Source organism: Coregonus lavaretus (genome assembly GCF_964263955.1).
Source record: "Coregonus lavaretus genome assembly, contig: SUPER_36_unloc_1, whole genome shotgun sequence".
NCBI lineage: Eukaryota > Metazoa > Chordata > Actinopteri > Salmoniformes > Salmonidae > Coregonus > Coregonus lavaretus.
In genome coordinates this window covers 2,001,864-2,018,681 of record NW_028167175.1, presented here as the reverse complement: position 1 = coordinate 2,018,681, position 16,818 = coordinate 2,001,864, and the positions used below count along the sequence as shown (strand labels likewise).

At 42.6% G+C, this 16,818-nt stretch overlaps 1 protein-coding gene across 1 annotated transcript in view; it reads right to left on the bottom strand.

Annotated features, from left to right (window-relative positions):
• LOC311111094 (A disintegrin and metalloproteinase with thrombospondin motifs 14-like) overlaps positions 1–16,818 on the bottom strand; it is a gene marked incomplete at its 5' end in the record, with an annotated part of 276,043 nt that overhangs the window by 161,854 nt on the left and 97,371 nt on the right. Inside the window, 2 exons of the mRNA XM_084189095.1 lie at positions 4,162–4,318; positions 10,589–10,672. Of these exons, the coding sequence (XP_084045221.1) occupies positions 4,162–4,318; positions 10,589–10,672 (241 nt within the window). The remainder of the gene's footprint in view (positions 1–4,161; positions 4,319–10,588; positions 10,673–16,818) is intronic.

Below are 16,818 nucleotides of genomic sequence, written 5' to 3'. Positions count from 1 at the left end.
ATGCTGCAAGCAAAATGGCGCAACATGAAAAGCAATGGAGCTAAGCTAGCTAAGCCCTTTATCTGAAGACAGATAAAAGATCCTCTAGAGAATGTGGGCTATATACAGTCGCATGAAAAGGCCATGGTGAGCTTGGCATGGTAGAATATGAGAAGGAGTTGCAGCGGCTATAGTGCAGAAGCTATAGTTATACACTGAACAGAAATGTAAACGCAACATGCAACAATTCCAAAGGTTTTACTGAGTTACAGTTCATATGAGGAAATCAGTTCCTATGAGGAAATCAGTTCCTATGAGGAAATCAGTTCATATGAGGAAATCAGTTCATATGAGGAAATCAGTCAATTGAAATAAATTAATTAGGCCCTGATCTGTGGATTTCACATGACTGGGAATACAGATATGCGTCTGTTGGTCACAGATACCTTTTTAAAAAAGGTAGGGGCGTTGATCAGAAAACCAGTCAGTATCTAGTGTGACCACCATTTGCCTCATGCAGCGCGACACTTCTCCTTCGCATAGAGTTGATCAGGCTGTTGATTGTGGCCTGTGGAATGTTGTCCCACTCCTCTTCAATGGCTGTGTGAAGTTGCTGGATATCGGCGGGAACTGGAACACGCTGTCATACACATTGATCCAGAACATCTCAAACATGCTCAATGGGTGGCATGTCTGGTGAGTATGCAGGCCATGGAAGAACTGGGACATTTTCAGCTTCCAGGAATTGTGTACAGATCCTTGCAACATGGGGCTGTGCATTATCATGCTAAAACATGAGGTGATGGCGGCGGATGAATGGCACGACAATGGACCTCAGGATCTCGTCACGTTATCTCTGTGCATTCAAATTGCCATCAATAAAATGCAATTGTGTTCGTTGTCCGTAGCTTATGCCTGCCTATACCATAACCCCACCGCCACCATGGGGCACTCTGTTCACAACGTTGACATCAGCAAACCTCTCGCCCACACAACGCCATACACGCTGTCTTCCATCTGCCCTGTAAGGGTTGGTGTGAGGTGTGACCCAGGTACGGTGCAGGAGAGACAGTAGGCAGTAGGCAAGGATGGTGAAACAAGGATCTTTACTGGTGGTCCCAAAAGCCAGGATACAAAACAACAGACTATACATGAAAACAAATGAGGAGCACAAAGGTCTCCAAAAAACAGGCTGACAACAAACAATACGAAATACTAACTCTGACTGGAAAAACACAATGACACAGGGAGAACACTTCTCGAGTACCTGTAACTCCGTCACGTGATCCGACACTGATACGTACTGCTTGACATCAAGGAACTAGCAAAACTGAGCAAGGGAACACAGGGAAGTGAGGGCATAAATACACAGGTGAACCAGATAGCCACAGGTGACACCAATAGGCAGATAATTAGTCCCGACTGTGAGTGAGGAGGTGCCTATGGTTGTCGGAGGATGACACCTAGTGGGTCGCTCCGGAACTGCGACCCACTCCTGTAACACTGCCCAGTACAGTTGAAACCTGGATTCATCCGTGAAGAGCAAACTTCTCTAGCGTGCCAGTGGCCATCAAAGGTGAGCATTTGCCCACTGATGTCGGTTACGACGCCGAACTGCAGTCAGGTCAAGACCCTGGTGAGGACGACGAGCACGCAGATGAGCTGCCCTGAGATGGTTTCTGACAGTTTGGACAGAAATTCTTCTGTTCTCAGACGATCCCGCAGGTGAAGAAGCCGGATGTGGAGGTCCTGGGCTGCCATGGTAACACGTGGTCTGTGGTTGTGAGGCCGGTTGGACGTACTGGTAAATTCTCTAAAACGACGTTGGAGGCGGCTTATGGTAGAGAAATTAACATTACATTCTCTGGCAACAGCTCTGGTGGACATTGCTGTAGTCAGCATGCCAATTGCACGCTCCCTCAAAACTTGATACACCTGTGGCATTGTGTTGTGTGACAAAACGGCACATTTTAGAGTCGCCGTTTAATGTCCCCCAGCACAAGGTGCACCTGTGTAATAATCATGCTGTTTAATCAGCTTCTTGATATGCCACACCTGTCAGGTGGATGGATTATCTTGGCAAAGGAGAAATGCTCACTAACAGGGATGTAAACACATTTGTGCACAACATTTGAGAGAAATACACTTTTTGTGCGTATGGAAAATGAAACGTGGGTCCAACACTTTACATATTGCGTTTATATTTTGGTTCAGTATAAATCCCAGCTATATATTCCATGAATGATAAGAGAGGATGACATGAGTCAGTAGTGTAGATAGATAGTGTCATAAATGAGCCTATAAATAAAACACTCTTTACATTCAACATACCTGTCAGTGGTTACCGCTCCAGCCAGAGGACAATCACATACATTCAATAACAAAACCTTCATCACCCATCATTAATATCATCAGAATTGCATTGAGATGTTAAAGATGTAAGATGTTAAAGTTTAAAATAAAGCGTTAGATAGATTCTGGACCATTTCCACGTTTTTTTTTTTTTTTTTGCTGACTCGTTATCAATGGGAGTTGCCTCTAAGGTCTCTTGGTCTTTATTTGGGTGTACAATCCTCCAACTCATCATAAAACTCTAGCAACAGAGTGTGATATTTACCCCTAAGCCTGGAAGGTTGTTCCCTAGTTTGAAGAGGCCAGTCCCAACCCCATCCCACAGTGCCTTAGAGACAGGCCTGTTGTGGCCGTAACATCGCTGGTTGCTATGGTAACATTTGAAGTGTGACAAGCAAAGCAGATAGATTCTGATTCTCTTTTAAAACATGACATGTGCTTCAAAGTTAAACAAAGTCAAAAGTCAATATGTGACAGTGAACTTCAAAAAGAAGGTAGTTGTAGATGTTGGGTTTCACCAAAACCTTGAGTTGCAGTGATCAAGTCTCAAGAAATGGTGTTGTGCTTCTGGTCGTGTGGTGACATTAAAACGACTGTTCAGATCTTGTTCCCAAAATACATACTGTAATGTGGATGTGTACATTTTATATCAAATACTAAGTAAAATATCTTCAACACAACTTTCAAACACTTTACCTTGAACTTGAAGCGTTTCCTCTAGAGGTTACTCAGAGAGAAAATAGTTACTGTATTAAATGACATGAGGCGGCAGGTAGCTTAGTGGTTAAGAGCGTTGTGCCAGTAATCGAAAGGTCGCTGGTTCTAATCCCCAAGGTGAAAAATCTGTCGATGGGCCCTTGAGCAAGGCACTTAACCCTAATTGCTCCTGTAAGTCACTCTGGATAAGAGCGTCGACTAAAATGTAAATGTACTGACATTCTTTGTCTTAAAATGATTTCAAGTCTATTGGGTAGCAAAGGCAGCATGTCTATCTTCATTCACTTGTCTTACAAATAGACAGAGTGGGAGTACTTTAGTACACATTGATTCAAACCATGATGATGTAAGTAGAGATTATCTAAGATGAGTTGTATTACGTAAAACAACACAGAGAGGACATCTCCTAGTTCTGTTTAATTAGAAGTTACATAGAGACTACCTGGAAACTAAAAAAAACACTAGAAAATGGGAATATCAAAAAATTCTGAGCATTTTCATGTTTTTTCCCTACATGCCAGAAAATCTTTTGTAGATCTGATGTAATTTTTTTTTAAACATAGGTTGGCACCAATGCCCAGTCAGTCAGCCAAGTGTTGGAAAATACTCAATGATGTACTCAGTGTTATGTGAGGTCACCACTGGCAGATGTACGCATGCTCAGGACCATGCCTGCGTCCCAAATGGCTCCCAGTTTCCTTTATGCACTACTTTTGACCAGGGCCCATTGGGTTCTGGTCACAAGTAGTGCACTATATAGGGAATAGGGTGCCACTTGGGATGGACAACATTTCTGGACCACAGCAGCAGCTGCCTGCTTTCCCTGTAAGTTCCCAGCAGGGTTGGGGTCCATTCCATCACTATTCCGACAATTCTGGAAGTAAACTGACATTCCAATTCCAATTGAAAAGCAATAAGGGGAAACAAATCTGGGATTGGAATTTCAGTTTACTTCCGGAATGGACTTGGAATTGAAAAAGGAACTGACCCCAACTCTGTCAAGTTTCCAGAGACCTTACCTGAGCAAGACTTGAAAGGAGCCAACCCTTGTGAATGGAAGGAGATATCTGTGGTATCAGTCTGCACAGGCCTCGATCGAGAGAAATACAGTACCTTGCATACCTGCGGGACCAAAATCTTGCCTTGTGAGGAAGATGGCATGGTCATGGTACTCAGCGTGATCGGGGTCCCGGCGCTGCTGCGTGTTGGCCCAGCGACACACCTGCTCCAGGCTACGGGACGGGTTGCCTCGCTCGATCAGGCTGATGGACTGGGGGGGTGATAGGATGAAAGAAAATACAGTTCTCCTTTCAGAAACAATCTACGAGTCTGATCCCAGATCTGTTTGTGCTCTTGCCAACTCCATTGCTGTCATTGTTAAGCCAGTGAGTGACGAGGAGTTGTCATGATAGCACAAACAGCTGGCACTCAGGCTAACAGCCTACCATAACTGCTGAGCTGGCACTCAGGCTAACAGCCTACCATAACTGCTGAATGGTATCGTCTCACAGTGTTTTATCATCATTATTACTCTTACTCGCACTCGTTTAGCAGATGGCGGTTATTTCAAAATGGTTTTACCTGCAATGATCGGGATCAGCACGCTTGTTTTAGCTACTTGAGTTGAAAGCACTGATTCTTATTTGCTCTGGATAACAGCATCTGCTCAATGACTAAAACATAATGTCATTAATAGTAAATTTGTACCAAGTCGGTTGAGAACATATTGTATGTACCTAGGGTGTACTACGGTCCCTGGTCAAAAGTAGTGCACTACATAGGGAATAGGGTGCCATTTGGGATGCAGTCCTATTGTTTTACAGCAACAGCCTGGAGAATGTTCTAGTGGTTGAGGAGAGGATTACGTGAAGGACTATCAGGGGTCTGCGCCAGACGTCCACAGGCCAAAAATCAGCATGCAAGTCATTATTTTGTCCCACAAGTCTGCTCCGACTTCAGAGCAATCTCGTTTGAGAGTGCTAGAGCGTAGAATAATTTCACGAATTTACGAACGCCCTTCACCTCGTAGAATATGACAGGCGTCGTAAACATTGGCAAAAATAACTGAATTATATTGTTGCCAGCAGCACAGTTACAGTCGCTAACCTTTTAGACAGTGCTTAATTTGTAAATCGGGAGGTTCCGGAAACTTGAGCGCTAGAGGGGGGTGACCTGGGGAGTTCTGAGGTACCCAAACATATAATTGCATTTGCAGTGGAGTAGAGGCACTTACAGAAGTTGTACACATGGGGAACATTTTTAGTAGCCAGGAAAATATGGGCCTTTTATAAACGCATTTCATGCAATTCTACGTCCTTTTACATGACTGGAGACTTTTTTGAATACTGCACAAATGATCAAAATGGCAGGCTACTTTGACACTGACAAACTGAGAATCTGAGATCATTAAAAACAACCTTGTCTTGAATCCATCAGTAGCCTAGGCCTAGCTGTGTGGAGACGCACATATTGTCGGCTACAATATGAGGAGGAAATTATAGTCCTAAAAATACTTTCACTGGCTCACCGAATAATGTGCAGCTCACTCACTGGTGATTGTCGATGCGCTCGTGCCAAAAGCCTATCTCTCACTCTCTTTTGTAAAACAATATTTGGAAGTTGATCATATATTTTGGTAGCCTACAGCATAGAGTCTTCTCTTTTAAGCAGGAGCCATTTGCTTTCCAACCTGTGTTTTCCCTCGTTGTATTTGAAATATTGAGAAAGGCCTGTTTTGTCTGCGTGCTGTTTTTTTCACTGACAGATTAGCCACGCGTTCCCAACTTTAGGCTTTATTCCTTGTTATTGGGCTATAATCCACAGCTAGGATATTTTTTTTAAAGAAGCTATTGATCCTCTGTGGCTACATGATTGACCTTCTCATGGTGTACTAGGCTATTCTGAACGATTTCGTTTATTTCTGAATAGACTTTGGCAAATGTATTTCAATGTATCGGGGTTGCTGCAGTTCCTCCAGAAGCCTTGGCGCAGCTGTGATTCTATAAGGAAATAAGTGCAACGCTGGAGAGATGAGAGTTGCAGGCTCATGTCTATTGGAGCAGAGAGAGAGAGGGAGAGAGGGAGGGAGAGAGATCATAGAAAGTGAATCTCATTCTAGTTATGCGAGAGATACTGAAGTGCTTCTCACACAGCCACGGCCAACACGCGTTGGTCTCAAACATAGGCTACAATGTTGTGCAAACCATAAACCCGGACCGGCCCAACCCCCCAAATCATCTCTTAGAATATTAGTCCCGGGCTGAAAATCGACTTTTTCACATTACATTTTTTTTGTGGGTGCAGGAGAACTAACGAAGAGGAAACTCCAATTAACTTTTATTTTGAATTTTTACATTGCAAAAAGTGAAAAATATTTTTTCATGCCACGAGAGGTACCGGATCCAGCCAAATAGGTTCCGGAACAAAACGGTCGAAAAACGGAGAGGTGCCGGATCCTGTTCCGGCAGGATCCGGCCCAAATTAAGCACTGCTTTTAGATAACATTCAAACAGTCTAACCAGCTCCGTCCACTAGGGCGAGTCAAATGGTGTGAGTTGTTCTCTCATTAGTTTCTGGTAGTAGCTAGCTAGCAGGCTAGATAACTTTAGCCAGTTATATTTGATTTATATATTTTATTTAAGTGTCATACACCTAACGGTCCACAGCCCACATGGGCTTACATCACACTACTAAACAAAATAAAAATGTCCTTGTACACAAAACAAAATACACTTAGCGTGCTTAGCTTGGGTGCTTGACTGCCATTGTGAGGTCAGAATGCTCGGATCAACCCTACTTCTCGGCCAGAGCATCCATCCAGTGAGCGCTCTGAACGCTCCGAGAACAAAACACTCTGAATTTAGAAATGAACCATCTGACAACGTTCTGAATTTTACTTACTACCCAGAGCGCACTCTGACACACTGGAGGTAATTTAGGAACGACCCTACGGTGGGCCCGGAGTTTGTCCTGAGCACATGACCTGGCCATGAAAAACTCTGGGCCCAAATTGACCCTTCGCTAAGCCCCCGCCCCAGAAGTTTGCGCAACCAATCACAGCACTCTGTCTCTAACCAAGCTGGTGTCCAACATCCTCGGATAAGCTCTCATTTCAATAACATGGAAGCCAATGTTTAAATATATATATATTTTTATATATATTTAAAAATGGCTAAATAATTGAACAGTGCACCAGGAGTACTTTCTACTAGATTCTGAATTGATTCAATGGAGCATTTTTCGAATCCGAAATTATACTATATTGTTACATTGTTTGCTAGCTGGTTAGCTATCTCTCAGTGTCATTGTCCACCACTGAAAATGCTGCTAACGCTAGCTACCTAGTTAGTATAACTTGTTTTCTCCAAATGTATGCTAGTGAGCCAAGTGAACTATGTAATGAACACAACTCATCGGCTGTCAACATCAGAATACAATTTGAGAGCACTAGTTAGCTACAGAACTTGATCTTACCAGGTTCCCGTGAAGCAATTGTCCTCACAGTCCACCACAACATACCCGAGAGTGTCCTGATTAGCAAGCGGTAGTGTTTAATTTCCTTGTGTAGTAAAAACACAGTTTGAGGTCATCGTAAGGGGTTTTCTCCAGTGGTCTGAAAGTGGGAAATGGGCTTCCCAGGAAAATGTTGTCTGAGGTTTGCAATAGTAACCCAGGGAGCGTGGCTTAGTGAAGGGTCAATTCTACTCAATACATTTGGCCTGGAGTTTTTATGTCATATGGTCAAGAAAAACATATGGTCAGGATACATTCAGGGTCCTATACTAGTCAACAGGTCAGGATACATTCAGGGTCCTATACTAGTCAACAGGTCAGGATACATTCAGGGTCCTATACTAGTCAACAGGTCAGGATACATTCAGGGTCCTATACTAGTCAACAGGTCAGGATACATTCAGGGTCCTATACTAGTCAACAGGTCAGGATACATTCAGGGTCCTATACTAGTCAACAGGTCAGGATACATTCAGGGTCCTATACTAGTCATCAGGTCAGGATACATTCAGGGTCCTATACTAGTCAACAGGTCAGGATACATTCAGGGTCCTATACTAGTCAACATATGGTCAGGATACATTCAGGGTCCTATACTAGTCATCCAGAGGGCAGACTGTGAGTAAGCCCCTGAAACACCCACTGGAGAGGAGCTCGACTCGACCATGTGTGTTTCTATTCACATGAGGTGTCACTATTCATTCTTGGACTGCAGTGAAGGAGGTGAGAGTCAAGTGGAAATAGTTGTGCTAGGAATCAAACACAACTATGATTCTGCTAGGAATCAAACACAACTATGATTCTGCTAGGAATCAAACACAACTGTGATTCTGCTAGGAATCAAACACAACTATGATTCTGCTAGGAATCAAACACAACTGTGATTCTGCTAGGAATCAAACACAACTATGATTCTGCTAGGAATCAAACACAACTATGATTCTGCTAGGAATCAAACACAACTAGGAATCTACTAGGAGTCAAACACAACTATAATTCTGCTAGGAATCAAACACAACTATGTACATTAACAGAAGATGACAGAGGTGTTCTATGCTTACTGCTGGTAGCCATACATACTGATATTTAACTAGACTACCCTGAAACCTGGTCCCGTTCTACCGCACCAGTACAACCCTTCTCACCCTTAACACAAAAGGTGTTGAAAAGGCGAGAAAAAGAGGCCTTCAAAGCTATACTACCTCCAACAAAATGACTGCTGTGCCTTTGGTTGAGTAGCTTCTGAGCTGGGAGTGGGACAGAGGGTGCATCCCAAGTGGCACCCTATTCCCTATATAGTGCCCTTATGGGCCCTGGTCAAAAGAAGTGCACTATATAGGGATTAGGGGAACATTTGGGACGCAGCCAGAGAGACACGTTGAGCGTGTTGGAGCTCATCTAATCAGGGTTGTATAAACACACTCTCTATCTGTCTCAGCCAACCAGAACAGAGAACCAGCCAGACACAGCCAACCAGAACAGAGAACCAGCCAGACACAGCCAACCAGAACAGAGAACCAGCCAGACACAGCCAACCAGAACAGAGGACCAGCCAGACACAGCCAACCAGAACAGAGAACCAGCCAGACACAGCCAACCAGAACAGAGAACCAGCCAGACACAGCCAACCAGAACAGAGAACCAGCCAGACACAGCCAACCAGAACAGAGGACCAGCCAGACACAGCCAACCAGAGACAGAGATGTGCTGGCTCAGGGATAAGCAGTCAGTTCAGTGCAGACAGATTGAGAGCAAAGGGTGTGGAACACTGCTGCTACCTCGCTCTCCAACCAAGATGCAGGATTTGAGGATCCAAGTGAAGAGGAGATTCAGCAGCTCTTGGAGGCCAGTGGAAGTTGATGATCATGTTTCTTTATGGTTCAAAGTAAAACCAACATGTTTTGGTGCTTCTTCAACAATAAAAAAGCATCCTTATCAATATCCACTGTCCTCCAAGAGCTGCTAAATCATATTTCCTCTTTACTTCAGTGCAGATAGATTAAAGAAGAACAGCAATATGATGGAGAGAGGGACAGAGAGAGGGAGAGGAAGAGGGAGAGGAAGAGGAAGAGGGAGAGAGAGAGGTTATTTCAGAGGGGGTGGAAACGCCCCCCCGAAATATGATTATCCACCCTTAATGCCCCACATTCTCATTGGGTCAGAGTGCTGTCAAGAGAAAACGGTGCGTTTCTTCTGGCAGTTTAGCTGTATTACAGTGCTGGCTTTAGGACAATGCGGCCGGCTGGTGAGAAGTCTGTTTAATTGGCTGGCTGGCTTTAGGACTTTGGAAAGCGCAGCTGCTGTGATCGAACAGCGCGACTTCTCTCTCAATTGAGTTGACGAAAGCTGTGCAGAGGTGGTCCTCTGTAGCTCAGCTGGTAGAGCACGGCGCTTGTAACGCCAAGGTAGTGGGTTCGATCCCCGGGACCACCCATACACAAAAATGTATGCACGCATGACTGTAAGTCGCTTTGGATAAAAGCCTCTGCTAAATGGCATATTATTATTATAAGATGGCTAGATAATTGCTGTTTGACTTGACAGCTAGCTAATAGCTCATGTCTATAGGCTATGGCATGTGTTTGTTCTAGAATGTTGTTTAAGTCCCTGTGTAGAAAGGCAGTAAATCAGCTTCAACTTTCCAAAAATTCCTTGGAGGGGGGAACAAATCTTTAGATGGGAGGTACCACTGAACATCAAACTTGAATATGGATCAAGATGGATCACTTCAAATTGATTTATTTGAATAGATTAGGGCAAATACAAATTAACAGTTGAAACAGTTATTCAATACAATGCATCCTAGTTTAAGCCAATTTCAACACTATTTGTGATACAATTAGTTGATTTCCCATGGCCACCCATTACTGGTTCTTGGTCCCCCCATCCAGAAAATCTTAGAATCGCCCCTGGAGAGAGAGAGAGCGAGAGAGACAGAGAGACAGAGAGAAGGAGACAGAGACAGTGCGAGCGACGGGTGTAATGTAATGTCTTACCTGTCTGTGATCAGGAAGAGGAAAAGTCTTACCTGTCTGTACCCGACCATGATCATGCGGACGAGGACGATGTTGATGTTGGTTCCCAAGGACTCATCGTGGTAGATCTCATCAACCTAAAGGAAGCAGCCAGAGAGACAAACAACATCAATGTATTTATTTAGTGAATTCCTTTAGCCAAGCCATTGCTTCCGGTCCTGCTGAGTTGAGGGAGGGTCTGTAGGCCTCCGCTGAGTTGGTAGATTGGACAGACCTTAGGAATGTGGTGCTTGGTTTGCTCCACCCCACAGGCACTAAGGGGGCTTGCTTTAATGCCCCATCGGTGGAGGTTGGCGAGGCATGGGCCGGAGGCACTCAAGCTCTGTGAAGGAGTCTATAGCCAGGTCCCAGATCTGTTTGTGCCGTCTTGCCAACTCTTATGTCACTAAAGCTCTGTGAAGGAGTCTATAGAGCACGTCACATCTGGCAAACACACAGCTGTTAGTTTGTTTAGCTTTCGAAGGATAAGGCAGCCAGCCAGCCAGCCAGGGCCGGCCTTTCAGAAGGATAAGGCAGCCAGCCAGCCAGGGCCGGCCTTTCAGAAGGATAAGGCAACCAGCCAGCCAGTCAGCCAGCCAGCCAGGGCTGACCTTTCAGAAGGATAAGGCAACCAGCCAGCCAGTCAGCCAGCCAGCCAGGGCCGGCCTTTCAGGAGGATAAGGCAACCAACCAGCCAGCCTTTCAGAAGGATAAGGCAACCAGCCAACCAACCAGGGCTGTCTCTCTCACAAAATATCTCTATTCTATCTACAACTGGTATCTATGCTGCTACAGTAAAAAGCCCCTATTTCAAATACTCTCTCTTAACATTAACAATAAACATTAACTTGCATCCATAGCTCTGTCTATGAACTTGAGTGGTTGCATTTCTCCAGCGCCATCCCTTAGCTGTTCACCCTCAAAAAGGTGGTGGGTGTTCACTTTGTTGTTGTTTAAATCCCAGATTGCCCCTTTAACACTAATATCATGCTAATAACCTGTAATACTCTGACATAGAACCTGACAAGACAAGCACCCCTACTGAACAATAACCTATAATAATCTGACATAGAACCTGACAAGACAAGCACCCCTACTGAACAATAACCTATAATAATCTGACATAGAACCTGACAAGACAAGCACCCCTACTGAACAATAACCTATAATAATCTGACATAGAACCTGACAAGACAAGCACCCCTACTGAACAATAACCTATAATAATCTGACATAGAACCTGACAAGACAAGCACCCCTACTGAACAATAACCTATAATAATCTGACATAGAACCTGACAAGACAAGCACCCCTACTGAACAATAACCTATAATAATCTGACATAGAACCTGACAAGACAAGCACCCCTACTGAACAATAACCTATAATAATCTGACATAGAACCTGACAAGACAAGCACCCCTACTGAACAATAACCTATAATACTCTGACATAGAACCTGACAAGACAAGCACCCCTACTGAACAATAACCTATAATAATCTGACATAGAACCTGACAAGACAAGCACCCCTACTGAACAATAACCTATAATAATCTGACATAGAACCTGACAAGACAAGCACCCCTACTGAACAATAACCTGTAATACTCTGACATAGAACCTGACAAGACAAGCACCCCTACTGAACAATAACCTATAATAATCTGACATAGAACCTGACAAGACAAGCACCCCTACTGAACAATAACCTATAATAATCTGACATAGAACCTGACAAGACAAGCACCCCTACTGAACAATAACCTATAATAATCTGACATAAACCTGACAAGACAAGCACCCCTACTGAACAATAACCTATAATAATCTGACATAGAACCTGACAAGACAAGCACCCCTACTGAACAATAACCTATAATAATCTGACATAGAACCTGACAAGACAAGCACCCCTACTGAACAATAACCTGTAATAATCTGACATAGAACCTGACAAGACAAGCACCCCTACTGAACAATAACCTATAATAATCTGACATAGAACCTGACAAGACAAGCACCCCTACTGAACAATAACCTATAATAATCTGACATAAACCTGACAAGACAAGCACCCCTACTGAACAATAACCTATAATAATCTGACATAGAACCTGACAAGACAAGCACCCCTACTGAACAATAACCTATAATAATCTGACATAGAACCTGACAAGACAAGCACCCCTACTGAACAATAACCTGTAATAATCTGACATAGAACCTGACAAGACAAGCACCCCTACTGAACAATAATCTATAATAATCTGACATAGAACCTGACAAGACAAGCACCCCTACTGAACAATAACCTATAATAATCTGACATAGAACCTGACAAGACAAGCACCCCTACTGAACAATAACCTATAATAATCTGACATAGAACCTGACAAGACAAGCACCCCTACTGAACAATAACCTATAATAATCTGACATAGAACCTGACAAGACAAGCACCCCTACTGAACAATAACCTATAATAATCTGACATAGAACCTGACAAGACAAGCACCCCTACTGAACAATAACCTATAATAATCTGACATAGAACCTGACAAGACAAGCACCCCTACTGAACAATAACCTATAATAATCTGACATAGAACCTGACAAGACAAGCACCCCTACTGAACAATAACCTATAATAATCTGACATAGAACCTGACAAGACAGGCACCCCTACTGAACAATAACCTATAATAATCTGACATAGAACCTGACAAGACAGGCACCCCTACTGAACAATAACCTATAATAATCTGACATAGAACCTGACAAGACAAGCACCCCTACTGAACAATAACCTATAATAATCTGACATAGAACCTGACAAGACAAGCACCCCTACTGAACAATAACCTATAATAATCTGACATAGAACCTGACAAGACAAGCACCCCTACTGAACAATAACCTATAATAATCTGACATAGAACCTGACAAGACAAGCACCCCTACTGAACAATAACCTATAATAATCTGACATAGAACCTGACAAGACAAGCACCCCTACTGAACAATAACCTATAATAATCTGACATAGAACCTGACAAGACAAGCACCCCTACTGAACAATAACCTATAATAATCTGACATAGAACCTGACAAGACAAGCACCCCTACTGAACAATAACCTATAATAATCTGACATAGAACCTGACAAGACAAGCACCCCTACTGAACAATAACCTATAATAATCTGACATAGAACCTGACAAGACAAGCACCCCTACTGAACAATAACCTATAATAATCTGACATAGAACCTGACAAGACAAGCACCCCTACTGAACAATAACCTATAATAATCTGACATAGAACCTGACAAGACAAGCACCCCTACTGAACAATAACCTATAATAATCTGACATAGAACCTGACAAGACAAGCACCCCTACTGAACAATAACCTATAATAATCTGACATAGAACCTGACAAGACAAGCACCCCTACTGAACAATAACCTATAATAATCTGACATAGAACCTGACAAGACAAGCACCCCTACTGAACAATAACCTATAATAATCTGACATAGAACCTGACAAGACAAGCACCCCTACTGAACAATAACCTATAATAATCTGACATAGAACCTGACAAGACAAGCACCCCTACTGAACAATAACCTATAATAATCTGACATAGAACCTGACAAGACAAGCACCCCTACTGAACAATAACCTATAATAATCTGACATAGAACCTGACAAGACAAGCACCCCTACTGAACAATAACCTGTAATAATCTGACATAGAACCTGACAAGACAAGCACCCCTACTGAACAATAACCTATAATACTCTGACATAGAACCTGACAAGACAAGCACCCCTACTGAACAATAACCTATAATAATCTGACATAGAACCTGACAAGACAAGCACCCCTACTGAACAATAACCTATAATAATCTGACATAGAACCTGACAAGACAAGCACCCCTACTGAACAATAACCTATAATAATCTGACATAGAACCTGACAAGACAAGCACCCCTACTGAACAATAACCTATAATACTCTGACATAGAACCTGACAAGACAAGCACCCCTACTGAACAATAACCTGTAATAATCTGACATAGAACCTGACAAGACAAGCACCCCTACTGAACAATAACCTATAATAATCTGACATAGAACCTGACAAGACAAGCACCCCTACTGAACAATAACCTATAATAATCTGACATAGAACCTGACAAGACAAGCACCCCTACTGAACAATAACCTATAATAATCTGACATAGAACCTGACAAGACAAGCACCCCTACTGAACAATAACCTATAATAATCTGACATAGAACCTGACAAGACAAGCACCCCTACTGAACAATAACCTATAATACTCTGACATAGAACCTGACAAGACAAGCACCCCTACTGAACAATAACCTATAATAATCTGACATAGAACCTGACAAGACAAGCACCCCTACTGAACAATAACCTATAATAATCTGACATAGAACCTGACAAGACAAGCACCCCTACTGAACAATAACCTATAATAATCTGACATAGAACCTGACAAGACAAGCACCCCTACTGAACAATAACCTGTAATAATCTGACATAGAACCTGACAAGACAAGCACCCCTACTGAACAATAACCTGTAATAATCTGACATAGAACCTGACAAGACAAGCACCCCTACTGAACAATAACCTATAATAATCTGACATAGAACCTGACAAGACAAGCACCCCTACTGAACAATAACCTGTAATAATCTGACATAGAACCTGACAAGACAAGCACCCCTACTGAACAATAACCTATAATAATCTGACATAGAACCTGACAAGACAAGCACCCCTACTGAACAATAACCTGTAATAATCTGACATAGAACCTGACAAGACAAGCACCCCTACTGAACAATAACCTATAATAATCTGACATAGAACCTGACAAGACAAGCACCCCTACTGAACAATAACCTATAATAATCTGACATAGAACCTGACAAGACAAGCACCCCTACTGAACAATAACCTATAATAATCTGACATAGAACCTGACAAGACAAGCACCCCTACTGAACAATAACCTATAATAATCTGACATAGAACCTGACAAGACAAGCACCCCTACTGAACAATAACCTATAATAATCTGACATAGAACCTGACAAGACAAGCACCCCTACTGAACAATAACCTGTAATACTCTGACATAGAACCTGACAAGACAAGCACCCCTACTGAACAATAACCTATAATAATCTGACATAGAACCTGACAAGACAAGCACCCCTACTGAACAATAACCTATAATAATCTGACATAGAACCTGACAAGACAAGCACCCCTACTGAACAATAACCTATAATAATCTGACATAGAACCTGACAAGACAAGCACCCCTACTGAACAATAACCTGTAATAATCTGACATAGAACCTGACAAGACAAGCACCCCTACTGAACAATAACCTATAATAATCTGACATAGAACCTGACAAGACAAGCACCCCTACTGAACAATAACCTGTAATAATCTGACATAGAACCTGACAAGACAAGCACCCCTACTGAACAATAACCTATAATAATCTGACATAGAACCTGACAAGACAAGCACCCCTACAGAACAATAACCTGTAATAATCTGACATAGAACCTGACAAGACAAGCACCCCTACTGAACAATAACCTATAATAATCTGACATAGAACCTGACAAGACAAGCACCCCTACTGAACAATAACCTATAATAATCTGACATAGAACCTGACAAGACAAGCACCCCTACTGAACAATAACCTATAATAATCTGACATAGAACCTGACAAGACAAGCACCCCTACTGAACAATAACCTATAATAATCTGACATAGAATCTGACAAGACAAGCACCCCTACTGAACAATAACCTATAATAATCTGACATAGAATCTGACAAGACAAGCACCCCTACTGAACAATAACCTGTAATACTCTGACATAGAACCTGACAAGACAAGCACCCCTACTGAACAATAACCTGTAATACTCTGACATAGAACCTGACAAGACAAGCACCCCTACTGAACAATAACCTATAATAATCTGACATAGAACCTGACAAGACAAGCACCCCTACTGAACAATAACCTATAATAATCTGACATAGAACCTGACAAGACAAGCACCCCTACTGAACAATAACCTATAATAATCTGACATAGAACCTGACAAGACAAGCACCCCTCCTGAACAATAACCTATAATAATCTGACATAGAACC